The sequence below is a fragment of the Lucilia cuprina genome, chromosome 4, assembly GCF_022045245.1.
Source record: "Lucilia cuprina isolate Lc7/37 chromosome 4, ASM2204524v1, whole genome shotgun sequence".
Taxonomy (NCBI): domain Eukaryota; kingdom Metazoa; phylum Arthropoda; class Insecta; order Diptera; family Calliphoridae; genus Lucilia; species Lucilia cuprina.
In genome coordinates this window covers 66,202,226-66,222,485 of record NC_060952.1, presented here as the reverse complement: position 1 = coordinate 66,222,485, position 20,260 = coordinate 66,202,226, and the positions used below count along the sequence as shown (strand labels likewise).

Sequence of the window (20,260 nt, the reverse complement as noted above, 5' to 3'; positions counted from 1 at the left end):
GACTGGCCGGGACTATAAATTGGTACAGTTTACTGCCTGGCTTAGTCCTTGCATAGATTGAAAAAGGTCAAATCAGAGCTCCGCATAGTCTGGTACTGTTCTGGCTGGTCAGTTGGTTGAGGTCCTTTCGGGATCTACGTAGTGGATATGGTTCAAACCCAAATTAGCGGGGAGAGAATGTCGGTTTAAGGACTGATATATGATAGACCGTTGTCTTCCCAGTGGATGGAAAAAACCACCGTGGGGTAGGGTATCATGCCAGGTACTCACATAAAGCAATTCGACATTCATACCCTTCTCACGAAGGTGAAGTGTATACAAATAACTGAAACTCTAAATATTAAATTGTTTCTTCTTTAAAAGAACCTCTTTAGAAAATCACCCAGATGCTCATATTAATATTAATTTACATATGTACCTATGCTCAGGAGAGCATAAAAACTGTTTTATTTTGTAAATTCATGATCTACATATTAAGTTTCGGCTAAGTATAATATAGCAATTTTAAATGTTTTGGTAATAATTTTTATTAATGAATGCATATTTCCAAAATTCTACCATTTCAAAATATTGTTTCAAAATCCGTCTGGTCACGTTAACTATGCCACATAAGTCCACAAACAATGTTGCTCTTCGGTATTTTCGGATGCATTTAAGCAAAATTAAAAGTTCTTTTACATTTTACTAAATATTATATTCATCATAGGACATAGTTTTTCAATTCCAATGAATAAAAAATTTAAATAATAGGAAATTAAACTTCGTTTGTAGACTTATGTGAAATATGTATTTATTTAAAAATGTATCTAAAGAATGCATGTTCCGTAACTCAGTGCAAAGATCTTTCACTTTTATTTTTGCGTTAAACATGTAAATAGATATGGTAAACATTACTTAAAATAATATATAAATGAAGATACAGAATAAAAGAATATTTTTGTGTTTAAATATACAAAATGAAATTAACTTACCTAGTTTCAAAACTATATTTTGGTCGTTTTATGAATAAAAATTTAGGCAGGTAATCTATGAACACATTTTTCACCCAAGGGGCCATGCGATGTGTCTGTGGTGACCGAAAGTGTACGTTTAAAACAACAACAGTAACACATATGCTTAAAGTAAAAAGAGAAAATTATATTTAATTGATATTATTTGAAGGATGTACAAACAAATGCAACAATATCCACTTTTGTATTTCTTAAAAATAACAAATTAGAGTATTTTATTTGGCTTTGCCGAATCTTGCATACATAAAATCATAAAAGCATACATAAAAGCATTCTGTATAATCGATTTTCCCGGTTAATTGAGCGCCAACTTTTTCTACTTTTTTAATAGATATTTTTATTAATTAATAAATGAATATGTACATATTTATATAAAAATTAAATAATTCAAGGATTTTATATTCATTAATGATTCAAAAATATAGAAAAAAATTTTGTAGATAAGGATTTCGAATCACGGAAAATCAAGGTCTATGTATATGTCTACAGTAGAGTAAATTTCGAAATGTAGTACCATACCTTAATCATCAGATTGTTCATATCATTTATTTTAAAATAACAACATCGATTTCGAATCACGGATAATCAAGGTCTATGTATATGTCTACAGTAGAGTAAATTTCGAAATGTAGTACCATACCTTAATCATCAGATTGTTCATATCATTTATTTTAAAATAACATTATCTATGTATACATATACAATTCTAACGATACTGACTGACCGACTGACTCATCATTGCACAGCCTAAACGGGCGAATCTAAAGAGCTTACATTTGAACAAGAGATTGGCCTTTTACCAAACAGATCCACTAAGACCGGAAACTCGAATGTTTAGCGAACGGGTAAATTCGGTAACATCATATCTCCTAAACTAGAAATGATAGAAAAATGAAATTTATCGTCGTTAATTTAAAAAGTAAAGGGACACCCCATGTATGACTTGTACATGTCAATATGTAATATGACATAATTATGGGCTCACTACAATATAGCAATTTTTTAGAATAATAATATGTTCATTATTTCAATAGGAAGAAAAGTGTCAAAAAGGAGGAAAACGGATAAATTCGGTTGCGATAACAATTTTTCAATATTTATATTTCAACGAGAATCGCTGAAAGCGTTCTATCTGAATTTTGTATCAACTTTTTACAGGCTTGGTTGTTTAATAAAAAGATATTAAATTTTACAAAAGTTAGGTGAAATCCTAACAAATAGCTACGAAATAGAACTCCCACTAATTGAATAAATAAATTTTTGACATACTTGTAGGTTTTCCTGCAATATAAGAAATTTTCTTCGGAAGCAGTTCCGAAAGTGATGGTGATGGTATTGCTACCAATATAAACGCTGTGAGAAGGAAAATGTCACATTCTTCAGGAATACTTGTATGTTGGAGAAAAAAACTCGGCTCATGCTCCTTTTTTGACGATTTATCTTCAATTACGTTGATGGAAGAGAAAACATTTAAATCGATAGGTGCCCAAAGAGTAGATAATACAATTATGTCTAAGAAAGACTAGTGAAACACACAAATGGAAAACACGTCTTACAGAACATCAGTGGACATATCGAGCCAGCAAAATGAATCAACATACACATTGAAAGATGTTCGTACCATTAAAAATCTCTCACTTCCAACCTGGACTATTGATGATGCTCTGTTTAAGATAGAGTATCTGTACCTATCGACGATTTCATTCAAGCGATCCATATGTTTTGAGAAAAAGATGAGCAAAGACGTAAACTTAAAAACAAAATTAAAAGGAAATGAACAACTTTATAGATAAAGTCTGTGTTAGAAATTTAAATGAAGAGAAGGATTTTCCCTGGAGATGAAACAGATCGGGAAAAAATACCAGTTTTATTAGATTGTTGTAAGGAATTGACGTTGATAATCCATATGTATGTGTAATGAACGCTTTATCATTTGGACTGCACTATGCGCCATGTATAGATCACTTTGAGCTTGTACAATTACATTTGAAGTAATTGTTATTGATGCTTTACCAATTACAATTACTTGTAATTGTAATTGAACTATAACCAATTAGAATTATTTGAAATTGTAATTTAAGTTTTTAAAATTAAAATTACTGGAAGTTTTCCGAATTACAAATAATTGCTCTTGTAATTAAAGAGTTTCCAATTACAAATTTGTCCTATTTAATTACGTGTTAATTGTAATTGCCAACACCTTAATTATAATTACAGGTAATTGTAATTGGTTACTGGTCAATTACACATCACAAATAATTGATATTGATTATTTCTCAATTACACATTACAAGTAATTGTATTTGGTCATGTAATGAATTACTTTGTGGAATCATTACACCCATGCCTGTCTAATGGCTACGTATGGACACGAGAAAAATTAAATTGATTCTTTTGGACTAGTTTTCATACGGTCTCTAAATAATCTACTTCCTTGTAGGATAACCGTATGTTAAAATAGCTAGCCATCTAAATAGCCGTTAGCTAGGTGTAACTCCAAGCGGTAGGTGAAATAAACAGTTCTGTAGTGTGCCGACGAATCGCTGGGCAGCATGTATACTAGAGTGCTCCAAGCTTGTATGAAGGAAAAATCATCCGACAGGCCGTCCCCCCCCCCTCTTGTAAAGCTTGTAAACTATGTCATGCAAAAAAATTAGGCTGACCGAATAACGTTAACGGCTCTGAAGCTTCCAAGTGCATTTACAAGGGGAAAAATCGATTTTTTTTCAGTTTTTGCTCAAATTTAGCCATTTAGTAATAAATTTTGAACTTTATTATAAAAGAATTGCAATGTGCACAAAATAGGCCTTCCAGAAAGATATAAAATATAATATAAAAATTGCATGAAAACTTGCAAATTATTGCAAATTCCCCAGGAAATTAACGTGTCTCACAGCACATAAATTCGAAATGTGACAAAAAATGTACTTATTATATTAATTATTTTAATATATTAATAATTACTCGAATAATATTTTTTGTATGTATATGATAACGCGAACTTGTTCTCAGCTATGTTGAAAAAAGTTTGATTTTTTCAACGGCCTTTTCAAATCTCCAATTTCAGTTTTGTGAAACTTTGTTAAACTAATTTCAAACTTTTTAGAAGATCTCATGGGGATTTATGGACAACAGATAAGTGAATAAAACGCTAAAAAATTAGATGAATAATTCTCACAGTTTAGTTGTACCTATGATTTTAACTCTGCGGATTTCGGAAAAATCGCAATTTTTGTAAAATTTTAGAGTATTGGTATTAATTTTTAACTGTTGCACATTTTAAACAAAGTATTTTCAGAGTATAAAGATCAGATAATATAAAATATATATTCCAAATTTTATTCAAATCGGACATTCTTTACCCATAAAATGTGGAGATCAAAGGTCAAATTTTGTACAATTTGTGAATTCTTATTATACCATGTCGAAATAATATATATTTGTGAGCTATATTTATCAAAATTTGCTGGAGTTTATAGTATATAGTCCGATACTTAAAATAGAGAAAACTAAATTTACCCTTTGACGCACTTGAGAACAATTTAACACCAAAGTTAAAAAACCGAAAAACACTATCCATTTGAGTAATGCTCTATATAATTAGAGGAATAACAGATATAAAACAAAAAAATACATTAAGTATAAAAATTATACCTGAACCCTTTTTACTATGGAATTAACTAGATATGAACACATTTAAAAGAAAAATTTTGTTTTTGAAACTTATAATTTATGTAATAATTTTTTACGGTCGATACAATCCAATATGTCAAAAAAAAAAACTTTATGTGGTCAAAAAGTTTTAACTCATAAACCCAATATATAATTTTTTGTATTACTTCTCTAATTATATATAGCATTATTCAAATGTTTTTGTGTTTTGACAATATTTTAATCTTCGGGATTAAATTTGTCCCATGTATTTAAAGGGTTAATTTTTACTTTTATAGCTGTTATTTTAAATATAATACTTTATACTTAGAACTCAAGTCATATTTATTAAACATGATGAACAAATAAATAATATTTCAATATGGTTTACTGAGAATTCACAAATTTTACAAAATTTGATTTTTGAACTCCACATTTTATGGGTTAAGAATGTCCGATTTGAATAAAATTTAGAACATATATTTTATATTATCTGGTCTTAAATACTCTGAAATACTTTGTATAAAATGTGCAACAGTAAAAAATTAATACGTATACTTTAGAATTTTACAGAAAAGTGCGATTTTCCCGAAATCCGCATAGTTCAAATCGCAGGTTCAGCTAAACTGTAAGAATTATTCTTCTAATTTTTTCACCGTTTTATTCACTTATTTGTTGTCCATAAATCCCCACGAGATCTTCTAAAAAGTTTGAAATTAGTTTAACAAAGTTTCAAAAAAACTGAAATAGGAGATTTGAAACGGCCGTTGAAAAAATCAAACTTTTTTGAACATGGCTATTATTCGAGGAATTATTAATATATTTTAAGTAAGAAAATGTTTTTTAGAATATATCTCAAAAATAAGTAGATTTTTTTTGTCACATTTCGAATTTATGTGCTGTGAGACACGTTAATGGCCTGGAGAATTTGCAATAGCTTTAAAAGCTATCAAGCTATTTTTGTGTTTTATATCTTTCTGAAATGTTATATACATATACATTAGAGTATTCAAATATTAAATCATCGATCGGCTAATGGAAAATTGTAAAATTTAAATAACGAATAAACCGAATAATTTCCATCAATTAACCGATTAAGGAACTCTCTATTTAGCTATAAAATGACTGTATATTTTCTACAAAATTCAATATTTTTATAATAATGTTTCTTCCTCTTTTTGATAATTATACCCTACACCACTATAGTGGGGAGGGTATTATGCGTTTGTGCTGAAGTTTGTAACACCCAAAAATATTGGTCCTAGACCCACCTTAAAGTATACCAATCGGCTCAGAATCACTTTCAGAGTCGATTTAGCTATGTCCGTCTGTCTGTGTGCCCATGTAAACATTGTGCGCACGCTACAGGTCGCAATTTTCAAGATAATTTGATGAAATTTGGCACATACCCTTTTTTTGGTTCAAGGACGAACGCTATTGAAAATGGTTGAAATCGGTCCATTATTTCTTCTAGCCCCCATACAACCGTACCCCCCGAATCGGGCCTTTAGGCTCACAATTACGTTAAATGTTTTATAATGTCAACAAAAATCATCAAAAATTAGTTTTATAGAACGATAAATGACAATACTAATTTTTATAGTGATCGGGCCTCATTTGACCCTAGCCCCCATACAAACTCCCCTTCAGAAAATGACTTGAAGGTCAAAATTAACTTATAATTACTAATAAAACGATCAAAATCTACATAAATGACTTCGAAGTAGACGTAAATTCATCTACCAAAATTTATAAGGATAGGACCATATTTACCCGTTCTTCCCTATGAGCCCTCGTGTAGAAAATCTCTTTTTTGTCAACAATAAGTAAAAAATTTCACAATAAAACAAATTAAATGCTTTATATAATTTAATATGGTCGACAATGTCCGACTATAAATTCATACTTGTTTTTCTATAATAAAGAACATTTATTTTAATACAGTATTTCTGATTCTTAAAAAGAAATCATAGATAAATATAGTCTTTGTCCAGTATAAAAATTTATAAAAGTGGAGATTACTGACTTTGCTTAAAAATATCCTTAAATAGCTCGTTTGAAATAATGTTTAAAAAAGGTGATTTTATATTACCTTATAGATACCAATATCATAGCAAATATTAAATATTTGCCTAGAAGAGGCACTACCAATGATGTGGGCGGTATAATTTCAACTACTAGTAAGAAGAACACGTGGAGACTAATAAGAATAGATATAGATAATGTAACCTTTTGGAGAGAAAAAAATAAAATATATTAATTAATAATAAGTTATTATAATTATTTATGTATATAATGAAGCATGTATATTAGATTGACTTATTCTGTATGAAAAGCAAATACGTGTTTTTGTTACCCTTCTCAAAATTTACCTTTCTTTGTTTTATGATGATTCCCAAAATATATTAAGTCTAGCGATGACCGTTTAAAAAATCTTGACCAAATAAGAAAAGGTATTTTGGAACTATTTTATTATACCCTACACCACTTTAGTGGGGAGGGTATATTGGGTTTGTGCTGATGTTTGTAACATACAAAAATATTCGTCCTATACCCACCTTAAAGTATACCATTGGCTTAGAATCAATTTCTGATTCGATTAACCTATGTCCATCCGTCCGTTTGGCTAGCTGGCTGACTGTCCATGTAAACCTTGTGCGCAAGGTACAGGCCGCAATTTTCAAGATAATTGGATGAAATTTGGCACACACGCCTCTTTTGGCCTAAGGACGAAGCCTATTGAAAATGGTTAAAATCGGTCCATTATAGCCCTCTTGTAAAAAATCTATTTTTTAACAAAAAAAAAAAAAAAATAAAAATATTCCGAAATAAAGTTAAAAAACAAACCAAATCCTTTATTTTTCTAAATAATCCCCATTTTTAACACACATACTGACTGGTGTAGGGTATCATATGGTCGGCTACGCCCGACTATACATTCATACTTGTTTTAATTTTGGTTTTGTTTTGAAACAAAATATCCAATATGGGGGTTTTAAAACCGCGTCCAATGATGAATTAGTCATAAATAACCGTCTGCACATAACTGTTATATTCCAAAATATATTTGAGGGGGTAACTCAAGCACCATTTTCTATGAGTCGGCCTAATGTACATATGTAAATGTAATACAAATTAGGTACTCACCTTCTCTCCACTGTCGGATGGCAAATAAAATGTAAGGACTGTAAGGAATGATATACCCATACATGGAATAATAATGTTTACTGTATAAAAAAGAGTTTTACGACGCATGGTTATGTTAAATGTTATATCAAGGTATGGTTCGTCGCAGCATGTGTAAAATTTTTCATTTCTATCAGGATTAAATAAAATTACAGAATACAGAATAAAAATAAAATATTATGACCCACCTTACTGCCGGAACTTCAAGTATATCCCATTCGACCGACATGTAGAACTCTGAGAGATCGACTCCCACATCGACGATATTACTACCTTGTTGTTCATCCATATGTCGTAAATCAACCTATTTTTGGCATTCAATCAGTTTTGTTGATTCATAAAAGAATTGGCAGTAATTAAAAAATATTATATATGCATTACTGAAGTCAGTTTTAGATCAAAATTTTTCATAGGTTATCGTACAATTTAAGCGGTTCTTAGATATCAATAACAATTAAGAGCAATAAAATATTTGATTTAAATACATGCACAACAATAAACTATATTTTCTTTAAATGTAAAAAATATAAATATTATTTAGGAAATTATATAATATAACAATAATGCATAAATAAATTAAAAATATTAAAATAATTTGGACACCAAAAATTAATATTTAATTTAACAAACGCAATATCATTAATCTCAAGTATTTTAAATCTTAAGTAACAATGCTACACTAATAAATACAAAAGATGCAGTAAATCATGTATAACAAATATAATAAATATATGTATGTATGTACTATGTATAAATATGCTTATGAATTTATTCCTATGCATGATGGATATATATATATATAATATACAAAAAATTTCAGATCAATATCATTTACAGATCCAAAAATATATGTTTTTTTAATTTAAAAATTCAAAAAATTTTAGATTTTTGCCGTTTTTTCAAAATGTGTCTTAACTCTTTTATTAATAAAATAAAATTTTCTTTAAGAACATATAACAATTTTATAGTTTTCTAAAAGGTATCTTTACGCAGAATGCTTTGGCGTAAAAAACTTGTCCTATTTTTTGAAAATGTTGCCACTGCGTCCTTCCGAATATGACCTATTTTTTATCAAAACTTCAACTTTGGGCGACATGTTCTAAAATCCCAAAGCTGGGATCAGAAAACTGAAAGCAGTTTTGGAAACCTCAAAACGTTTTCCATTTACTCCAAAAGTATTTTCCCAGCCCTGAAAGATATGTGGACCCTATGGGCAAAAATGTAAAAAATCCCATTTTTGGGATTTTCATTCCTATTTTTGGGAATTGCGGGATGCCCTTTGACCTTTTAATTTTTTTTTTGCATTTTCTTATTTGAAATGACAAATTTAACAAGCGTTGAAGATTTCATTGAGTTTTGTTCATAAATAAAGATTTTGTCATATATTACATATTTGTTAAATTTCTAAAACTATGCTTTATATCAAAATTTTAATAGGGTCGCAGATAGCTACAACAATTTAGTCCATATTTATCCCTTAATATCTTTTTTTAGTTAGATATGGAAATTCTCGGCCCTTTACAAAAAATTTCAAGCTAATATCTCAATTACATTCAAAAATATGTTTATTTAAACCTGTATCCTTTAATTTCATATTTATCATATTTTAGTATTAAATATGACAGAACATGTTTAAATGTTATATTTACCTATTTTCTATTTGTTTACTTATCCTTATAATTGAAAGGTCCTATTATGCTTAAATTTTCAGAAATTTATAACTATTTTTTACCTCAATTTTTTCGACAGATCATTGTAGGTAATCATGTAGGTAAGAATATACAGGTAATGATAATTTCGATTCATTCACTAATAAGAAATATCAATGAATGAATTACAGGTTATAGTAATTAGTCCAAAATGTTAATAGGTAGACAGTTCGTAATTTTTTACTTTGTATCGGAAATGACAAGAATTGGTATATAAGCATCATTAACAGCATCAAGAATTGTGTCAGACTTTTCAGAGGACCATCTAAGGAAAATTCATAACTGTGATGTTGTCTTAATGTGTAAGTGGGGATGTGACGGTTTATCAGCACTTCCAGAATACAAACAAGCTTGTGGAAGTCGGACATTAGCAGACTACAAAAGTGTATTTATGTCATCATTAGTGCCATTACGAATTCGTTCATATTCCCTTAATCCATCATCGTCAAGCATCGGAAATTCATTTGAAGATATATGTATCAATACAACTCCGGGTTCAAAAAATTTTTGTAGACCCATTGGATTTGAATATATAAAGGAGTCAAAGAAAACAACAAAAGATTTAGTGGAATATTTATAAGATGAAATAAATGCACATTTGCATAAAAATAAAGGAATTCTCTATTAACGTATCATATCAGCTAAGCTTAACAATGATTGATGGAAAGGTCAGCAATGCCATAACAGAAACTTCTTCCTTCTGGAGATGCTCAATATGTAATGAGAAAAAGTCGCAATTCTCAAATATAAACAAAAGCAGAAGTATTAATGAAGAAGTCCTGTCTTTCGGAATTTCACCACTTCATGCGAGAATACGATTTTTGGATTACTTTTTACACATAGCATACGACCTCAAATATAGAAGTGTGCCAGAGAATCTTACTAAATCAACAAAAAATAATGAAGAATTGAAAGAACTGAGAGCTGCGGAAAAAAGCAGAATCCAAGAAGAATTTAAAGTTCAGACGGGATTAAACATCGACAAACCACTTCCAAGTTGCGGTAGTACAAATTACGGTAATACGGCGAGAAGGTTTTTTCGTGATTTTGAAATTACTTCAAAAATAACTGGAATCGACAAGGAGTTGCTTCGAAGAGTTAACACTATTTTAATGGCACTGAATAGTAAACATAAAATTAATGGAAATCGATTTGGGGAATATACATCTGAAATTTCTAAATTACTTGTATCTCTGTATCCATGGAGGGAACTAACACCAACAGTACACAACGTATTGTGTCATGGTCAAATAATAATTGAATCGAATATTCTTCCACTTGGAGAGTTAACAGAAGAAGCCCAGGAAGCGAGGAATTTGAGATTTTAAGCATGTTCAACTTTTCAGCTTAAGAAAATGCTCCAGGCAATCACAGAATGAAGATATTTTTAATAGTTTACTTCTATCTTCTGATCCTGTTCTTTCAACTATGCGAAAAAGATGGATTTGTTATGAAACTCTATCATCTCAAAACGAGGAAGATTTAAAGGACTTATATTACATTATGGATATGTATACCGTTATGACAGATTATTTTATAGAAAAAAGGTAGTGTTAGGAATTAACTATATAAGTAGGTTGTAAGAATTAATTGTATTATGTTTAAGATAAACAGTTCAAATAAAAAAAGCTATTATACTAACTGATGAAATTGTATTAAATTGTGTTTTATATTTCGGTGGGTGGGAGAGGTGGTTTGTGTGGGGTGATTTAGGTGTTGTTGTGCGTGGCTCATAATAAAATTTTATTTTATTTATTGTATATACAATGTTATAGTCTTTAATAAAATAATTAACTAAATAATTTTTAAAAATTGTCCAAATATTTTATTCAACACCAAATGTATGTTCTGTCATACTTAATACTAAGTAAAATATAAATATAAAAAAGATGAAATTAAAGGACACAGGTTTAAATGAACATATTTTTGAATGTAATTGAGATATTGGCTTGAAATTTTTTGTAAAGGGTCGAGAACTTCCATATCTAACTAAAAAAAGATATTATGGGATAAATATGGACTAAATTGTTGTAGCTATCTGCGACCCTATTAAAATTTTGATATAAATCATAGTTTTAGAAATTTAACAAATATGTAATATATGACAAAATCTTTATTTATGATACATATTGTCACTTTCACTTTCGCTCATTTACTACAATACAGTCATAATTAAAAATTGTTAAATGTAACAAAGCATTCAAAGTCGTTTTTCTCGAAAAGTTTTTCCTTTATTATGCCAGTTTTGAAGTGAATGAGCGATATGTAAGTACATATGGATATTTATGTTTTTGCATGTAATAACCGATTTAAAAATATGTAACTTATAAAAAGAAAGAAAGTAAGTATGATTTAGTATATCACCTTAACTACATGCAGGTACATACATATAAAAATTGTAATAAAAATTCCTTATTATTTTAAATCACCTTATATTGTTTTTAGGAAAAATTAACATTCAAATTATACGAACAAATAAACAATAAAGCTAAATTAAGAATCATTCAGATCATGGAGTGAAATTAATAGTGTATAAGTGATGAATGAATTGGATATAAATATATTTTACAATGGTAGTTTAATTTTCAAATATTTTATAAACATAATAAATATAATATTTATGTTTATTAGAGTGCTCTAAGTTTTTATGATTTGGGTTGTAATAGTGGGTTGTATAGTTCGCAATATAGGAAAAAATTTTAAATAGTTCTAAACTTTTCATATAATGTTCAATTAATGAGAACTATAAAACCCAGCATAAGTAATGCAAAGTATTATTACTTAAAAGTATAACACAGAATTTAGGTGGAAGTATAAAACACGCGGGGGAAAAGAGGAAATCCCCCCACCAAACCAAACATTTTTTCATACAATATATAAAAATTTAGGAAAAAAGAAAAAAGTACGCGCCAGCTGAATCACCGTCTGTGTTTAGACGTCAAAGTGTTTCACGCTTTTCAAGATTTTCGCGTTTTTTTAGTTGTAAGTTACACAATTCTCATTCGTTGAAAAACAAATCAATGCAACTAATACATAGTTGTATAAAAAGTTGCACTGTGTGGGCATTAAGGAATCTTTAAAATGTAATTAAGAAAAAGTTTTCCTGTTTGGATCTGTACTTTGACGTACTTAACTCACTTTTTATGGCAATCAAAATCGTGTTTTTGTTATACCTTTAAATATTTACCTTGCATTGTTTTATGATAACTCTCAAAATATTTTTAGTCCAGCTATGGCCTCTCGTCTGCTTTTTTTTATTGTAGTATTTTTTAACAGTATATTTGGATTGCGATATAATTTTGCTTAAAGCGTGTCCTTATAATTATTTTATTCTAAATACAATACATAATTTTGCACATCGTTACAGCTTAATTACAATTGGAACCACAAGCGCTGTCGACAATGAGTTTTCATAGGCGCAATTTACTTGAAGACTTTTCAGACATCTGTTTTTTCACATTCTGTTTTGAGAATCTTTCAAAAAAATTATGAACATTTATACGATTATTTTTTTATATGCAGCTGTTCATGTCGTTTTTGCTGCTTAGTTGTAGAATCATTATTAATTTCTTATTCTTTATAAAAGTAAAATGAAATTTTTTGAATAAAAACAATTTAGTTTCATTAAAAATAATAAATAGTATTTTTTAATAAAAGTTTTTATGTTTTCGTTAAAAAATTATTAATTTTTAATTATTAAACTTATTTTATTCAAATTGATAAATACGCATTAAATAAAGAATATAAAATGTCAAAATCTGCTCCCATGTTCGTGCGCCGCTTGTGACGCTTATAAAAGTAGAAACCGTTATGTCAATACCCACATACCCGGGTATGTTTTTTTTATTTTTGAAGTCAGTTATCGGGCAAAAATTAAGTTCCATTATAAATTTTATGATTTATTATCTGAATTATATATATTCTTGTATCTTATGAAAAAAAAATTAACCAAACAACAAATTTAGTCCCAAATACAGAGTCATGTGATATATTTGTATATAAATTTGAATGTGATATATTTGTGGACCCTGTAATATTAACAAATATGGGTCGATTTAGATCGAATACATTATTTTATTGTATATGACTTAGTAAAGTAATATTATGCTGATATTAATAATAATTTTATTCTCATATAAACAAAAATATTTAAGTTTAAATTTTAAAATTTGAATTTTTGACCATGACTTAGCAATCTTTTTTTGCAAAAAAAACTTCCTTACTTACGACAGCAAACACAATTCCTTTAATGCTAATCGATTCTATTCACCTTAATAAATAATATATAAAAAGTTTTGTTCGATTATCTGTCCGGTGACTGAGTAATAGCTTTTTGAAGTCAAAATTTCACAAATTCTGCATAATGTACATTATACGTTATGAAGGAGTTTTTCTTTAGGTTTTTTGAATATGATATTTTTATTAATAGGAAAGCAATAAAAAAACTTTAAAAGATTTTGCTAAAATTTAATGGTTTATGATCAAAACTATTTAATTTATATATACAGACGTTTGTTTAAATTAATTTTAATAATTATCTAAATTATACACTGGAAATGTATAAAAAGAAGAAAAAGCCATATAAATTGTATGACACACCCGGGTATGTTGGGTATTGATGTACGTAATTTTGCTCGGGTATAGACAAGACGGTTAAGCATTTAAAGCGTCAGAGCATTCTACGCTGTTGTGCTTGTCGTTTTCAGTATACAAATACATTGATTCTACTTTTTTCACAAACGCATATAATGAGAGAAAGCGTAGAACGCGTTGTGTGGACCTCCAGCTTTACATACTGCGTTTAGACCAAAGTTGCCAAGCCCTATGCGCTTGGTACTCATTTGTTTTTGTAAATGCGCTTAGCTATAGCCTTTGTGTTTTCTATACACACATAGAGCGCTTAGCACTAGCAATACGTTGTTGTCCTTACTCTATACAACATAGATTTTGTTTTTGTTTATCGTAAAAAAGTTATTATGAAAAGCATATGAATATGAGGGTCATATAGAAGAGAAGAACGGAAACTTTGGATTTTGCCAGAAAATCAAAATATGGAGAACTTTGGTTGAAATTGCAACGGCAATAACAACGTTATTTATAGTTTAGTTTAAGATTTTAATACTTATTGTAAATTTCTTTATAGAAAGATTTAATAAAAATAAATAAAATGAAAAAAAAAATGAAAAGCACTTGGAAAAAATTGGTGTTAGTTTTAAATTTTAACTTACATTATTTACAGAAAAATTATTGTATAATCAATCACAATCTACAATAATTGAAAATGTTTTATATTTTTTACAAAATATATTTGCAAAATAAATTGGATATCATATTTTTTCATTTAAAGGAGTATTTTTTGTAACCGGTTTAGCTGACCAGCTGCAATCGATAGACTTCAAATAGTTTGGAAATCCTCATAAAAAATATTTTTTTGAAGCTGGGCAAAGTTTTTAATGAGACATGTACAATCATGATATTATTATAAAAACGGTCCAGCTCACTAACTGACAACAGCCCATGGACGTTAAGAAGTCGTTTATGAGTGATTTTTAACGCTACGTCGCTAAATTAAACCAATTTTTTATAAATGGGATCCATGGACTTTGATCATAGACGATGTGACACTTTTAAAATTGTAATAACGTCCATGGACACTATCACTCAATTTAGTGTGTCATAATGCGCATTTTACACTACATCACTAAGTCTAAAGGTACGTCTATGCCTATCAAATATGTAACGAAAAAGACGTAACAACAATTTTTTGTAAATTTAATTTTGATTTTAAATTAGTTTTGTAATTTCAAATAGGTCTAAGCAAATATTTATTATTTTTGTGTTTTAAACTGATATTACAACAAAAAAATATGTATATATTTAAAGGAAAATATATTTTTGTTGTGGTCATGTCATTTTAGTAAAATATTTGTAGGTGTGAACGTGTGAAATTATATCATAAACAAATTATATTAACGAAAAAGAGAAAAAATTTAATTCTTAGCATATTTTATAGCTTAATTTAATAGTAAGTCATACAACTTCCAATTTAAAGTTTTGAAGTTTGGAGAGAGAGTTAGTTTCTTACATATGTGTTGGAGTTACACATTACTCGTCTGTGATAAGAACGTAACATTGTTGTTGTAAAAAAATGACAGTGTTTCTCTTCTTAGTGTTCAGTGTCAGACGTGTTATGTGTAAATTCAACACACTTGAGAGAACTTACCTCTCTCATGATAGTTCACAACTTTTTCGCGAAAACATCACTATAATATGACTTATAAGACATTTTTGCACACACTCATAAAATTTTGTATTTATTTTACACACTTTTACCGTATTTAACAAATCGAAATCTTTTTATTTTTAACAAACGAAAAAAATATATTTTTAATTTTTTTGACAATTAATTAAAAAAACGTAGTTGTAAATTTTGGTGTTGAAAAAAATTAAAAAAAACCTTAACTTTTTTAAATAAAAGAGATTTAAAGTCCAAAAAATATATTTATTAAATATTTACTAATTAAATGTTTTCTTAAAAAAATAAAAATCTGCGAAAGTAAAAAATTTAAATGTGATATATTTATCCTAAAAATTTTAAGTACGGTTTTATGCAACTATGTGTGTTTGGAAACAGTAGTGAAAGTGGTTGGAGCTCCAATACTTATACAAATTCTACTAATACATTCTTAGAGTTAGGTACCGAATGACAACTCCTTTAGGTACCAACTGACAAGCCCCAATTTCTTATTATTCTTTGTTTTATGTAAACAAAAATAAAAATACTCATACAAGTGTATTAAATACACACAGAACTTATAGATATCTGCAGTTCGACCCCGAACTTAACACTTAACCTACGAGGAAGTCAATCGTCACTCTACACCCTACAAAGAGACAGTAATCTCCAAATGGGTTCTACTTTTCATGCTATAAAACTAGGACATGGATGTGTTCTAGGATAGTGACGATTTACTTTTATTCTTGATGAATGGCCCAAAACATGCGAATTGGAGCCAACAGGTGGTAAGATATTAATGGAAATAAAGGTTAATTTTAATTAATTTTAAGTGTCTACTCTCTAGAATACTATGGGACATCAATGTGACAATTGACCCAAAAGATATAAATTTGAGTCAACCAGATGTGGCATATTAGTAGAAAGTAACACCCATTTTTCCGAAAGATGGGTAAAATAACTTTTTTCGGAAGTACAATAAAACGAAAACAATTTTTAAGAGTCTAATCTCTAGATTACTTGGAGACAGTAAAGAGACGATTGCCTCCGCTCTCGCTTACAAAGCGGACACTAAAGTGACGACTGTCTTCATTCTCGATTACAAAGAGTTTCTTTGTGACGAAAGACCAAAAACATACGAATTGGAGTCAGCCAGGCAGTAAGATATTAATGGAACTAAAATTTAAACATTTCAAGTGTCTACTCTCTAGAATACTATGGGACAATAATGTGACGATTGACCCTAAAGATATAAATTTGAGCCAACCAGATGGTGGCATATTAGTAGAAAGTAATAATCATTTCTCCAAAAGATGGGTAAAATAACTACTTTCGGAAGTACAAAAAAAAACAATTTTTAAGAGGTTACTTGAGGACAGTAAAGAGACGACTGTTCCGCTTCCGCTTACAAAAAGGACATTAAAGTGACGACTGTCTTCATTCTTGATTACAAAGGGTATATTCATGACGAATGACCCAAAGCATACGAATTATAATCCTGGTTAACTATTAGTGGAAATTACTGACTTTTTCGTATGCATTGATTCTTTGTCGAACTGCTGGGAATGTCATTTCCATTAATAGTTAACCACCTGGATGATTGTAATTCGTATGTTTTTGGTTTTTCGTCACAAATAAACTCATGCCCTAGTTTTATAGCAAGAAAAGAAGCGCCAGTTAAATAGCTAATAATGTGACTGACTTTCAAGAACCCATTTGGAGATTACCATCCTTTGACTATTTTAGACCGTCTTTTAACTATCTCTTTGTAGGGTGTAGAGTAACGTTTGACTTCCTCGTAGGACAAGCCCATGTTAAAATGGTTGGTCACCTGAGTAGTCAGGTGGCTAGGGGCCACCACATGTGGTAGGTTAAGTGGTCAATTCGGGACTGTCCCGTCGAACTGCTGGGATGAACATAAACATAAAAATAATGCTATACAAATTAAAAAGCTAATGACAAATAAGTGTAATACCATTAAAAATCATATATTAAGTATTGTAAAAATTAAAAATAGTAAACAATACACAATTGTAACAAATTGGTTAATACTTCGACTAAATATTTTCCGCACTTCCTTTTTCATCCCTTCTATTCGCCATTAAACCGTTCTCCACTTGTAATTAGTGGAAAAAAGCTCGGACGGATGTAAGTCCAAAAAGTGATATAGAGTTGAAATTTAACGCAAATATTCCCTATAGGTATTGAAAATTGGCAATATCTGTCCAAGTGAAGTTTTATACGAACCAAAATCTATTTACAATGTTATGATCAGACAATAGTTGCAAACGAAAATTCCCTAAGGAAGCTTTTTATTTACGGCATACGGTTTGATGGTGGGTATATATGATTCGGCATAGCCGAATATAACACTCTTACTTGTTTTAATTTGACTTTGCTACTGTCCTAAAGTATTTTAAAACGTATTAGACAAAGAGACGAGAGTACTTTCATTTTACATAAAGAGTTTAATTTTTCACAGCCTGTCTCGTCATTATTTTAAGATATGGTTTTTATTGACAGACTATTTCCTTTAAAAAGAATAAAATGGTTATTTATTAAAAAAATAATAATAATCATTTAGAATACACACACATAAAGGAAGTAAATAGAAGATTTAATAATAGGAAAACGCGTATTAAGTTTCTTTTTTTCCAAATGTTTTGAATATTCAATGAGCTTTGGAAACAAACAATTGATCATCCATTATCATCTCCAAACTGTTCCAACGGAAGATCAGATATTAAACATGCATTTAACTACAAGTATTTATTTACATAAGACGGGAAAAGAGGGGAGAGGTTGTTGGTTTGTGTATTTTAGAATACAAGCCTGATCATATGCTATGTAATAGTATTGTATGTAATCAATTATTTTTGTTATTCATAGTGTAGTGGTTAATTAAATAAAATAGAGTTATAAAATTACGATTTACATACATATGAATGTCTGTATGTATTTGAGTATTTATAAATATACAATAACGACATACGCATTATTGTGTTTACGTATTTAAATGAGTATGTAAATTTTAAAATATTTACTTATGCATACATCTATATTTATTATGTATTTATATTTTTTATTAGGTCATGCAAAAAATAAAGATAGATATGAATATTAATTGTTTTACTATTATTCGTTTATTCTTATGCTTTCGATATATACAACATGCTTTTCATATACCACATGCGAGTTAGGCAATTTTACGACACATGAAATGACAAAATATACTCGTGAAAACAAAAATTAAAGAATAAGGATTTCGTTTTAAGGATTATTACATGCGTAACATTCAGGCAATCAAGTCATATATTCTTAATTTTGTAAATCATCGCCCATTTTCATGCATCAACCAATCCGTTAAAATAAAACTTTATATAAAATGTAAATGAAATCATTTCTAATAACATGCATGCATTCCATCAACAATGAAATGATTTAATATTATTATGAGTATACATCATTCAATGACACACAAATATCGTATTTAATGGACTTGTTGTTGTAACTCGATAAACCACAAAATGGAAATATTGATAAACAGTTTCAAAATTTTGTAAAATTGTAATAATCTGTACAGGATGCACTAAGTAAGGTGAAATCATCAAGGCAGCTGACTTTTATTTGTTTATTGTAAAAGTGCCTGGGTTTTGTCAAAAATAATTTATTTATTTTTATTCTAACATAAAAATTAAATTTGTGTTTTTAAACGAAAAAAAAAATCAAATCAAAAATTATGAATGAAAATGCTGATAAAAGGGTTCCAAATGAAGAATATCAGATGAATCACCAATAAGACGTCGTTCTGCTGCAAATAAAATTTAAATGCAACGACGGTGGTATATGTAATATTGTGAAATATACAAAAAATTTTCTTTCTAATATTTATAATTTTTCAATTTTAAAAATTTCATTTTGACAAAACCCATACTCTAAACAAACAAAAAAATATTGTGTTTGTTGCGGTTGTTGCTTAAACGCTCTTACCTTACTTATTACATCATGATTCTGTACTTATATTTTCTTTGGTTTATGAAAAAAATCGGATTTAATTTCGTTTATGATGTTACTACCATAAATTAATAAATAGATACGAAAGTGAGCATAAGAAATATTACTCTCTCACATGTACAGGTTCTGTGTGAATTTAATATAATTGTATGAGTATTTTTATTTTTGTTTACATAAAATAACAAAAATATGAAAGTACAAAATGTATCCGAATACATCATATCCTACCACATTGCGAGTAAGTAGCAATAAGTTATTTAGTATTTTTTAATGTAGAAGTTATATTCAAGAGATTGATGTTTGCTTAATTAATAAATGTACTACTCATTTTAACAATATATAGTCAGAATTTCGTATATATAAAATTTGTTGAGTCGAATTTTATAAATACCCTATTCTTGTATAGCATGTACCGCTTACAAAATATTTCAATAGGCTAATTTATGGACGGATTA

General features: G+C 28.8%; 1 protein-coding gene across 4 annotated transcripts in view; it reads right to left on the bottom strand.

The window, feature by feature from the left end:
• The window catches only part of LOC111687082 (acetylcholine receptor subunit alpha-like), a 209,364-nt gene that overhangs the window by 83,518 nt on the left and 105,586 nt on the right, over nt 1-20,260 (bottom strand). For all 4 annotated transcript variants that reach the window (XM_046950732.1, XM_046950731.1, XM_046950735.1 and 1 more), the window contains 4 exons: nt 8,036-8,151; nt 7,809-7,977; nt 6,754-6,890; nt 972-1,115 (listed from right to left, as the gene is read on the bottom strand). In XM_046950732.1, coding sequence (XP_046806688.1) covers nt 972-1,115; nt 6,754-6,890; nt 7,809-7,977; nt 8,036-8,151 — 566 coding nt within the window. The remainder of the gene's footprint in view (nt 1-971; nt 1,116-6,753; nt 6,891-7,808; nt 7,978-8,035; nt 8,152-20,260) is intronic.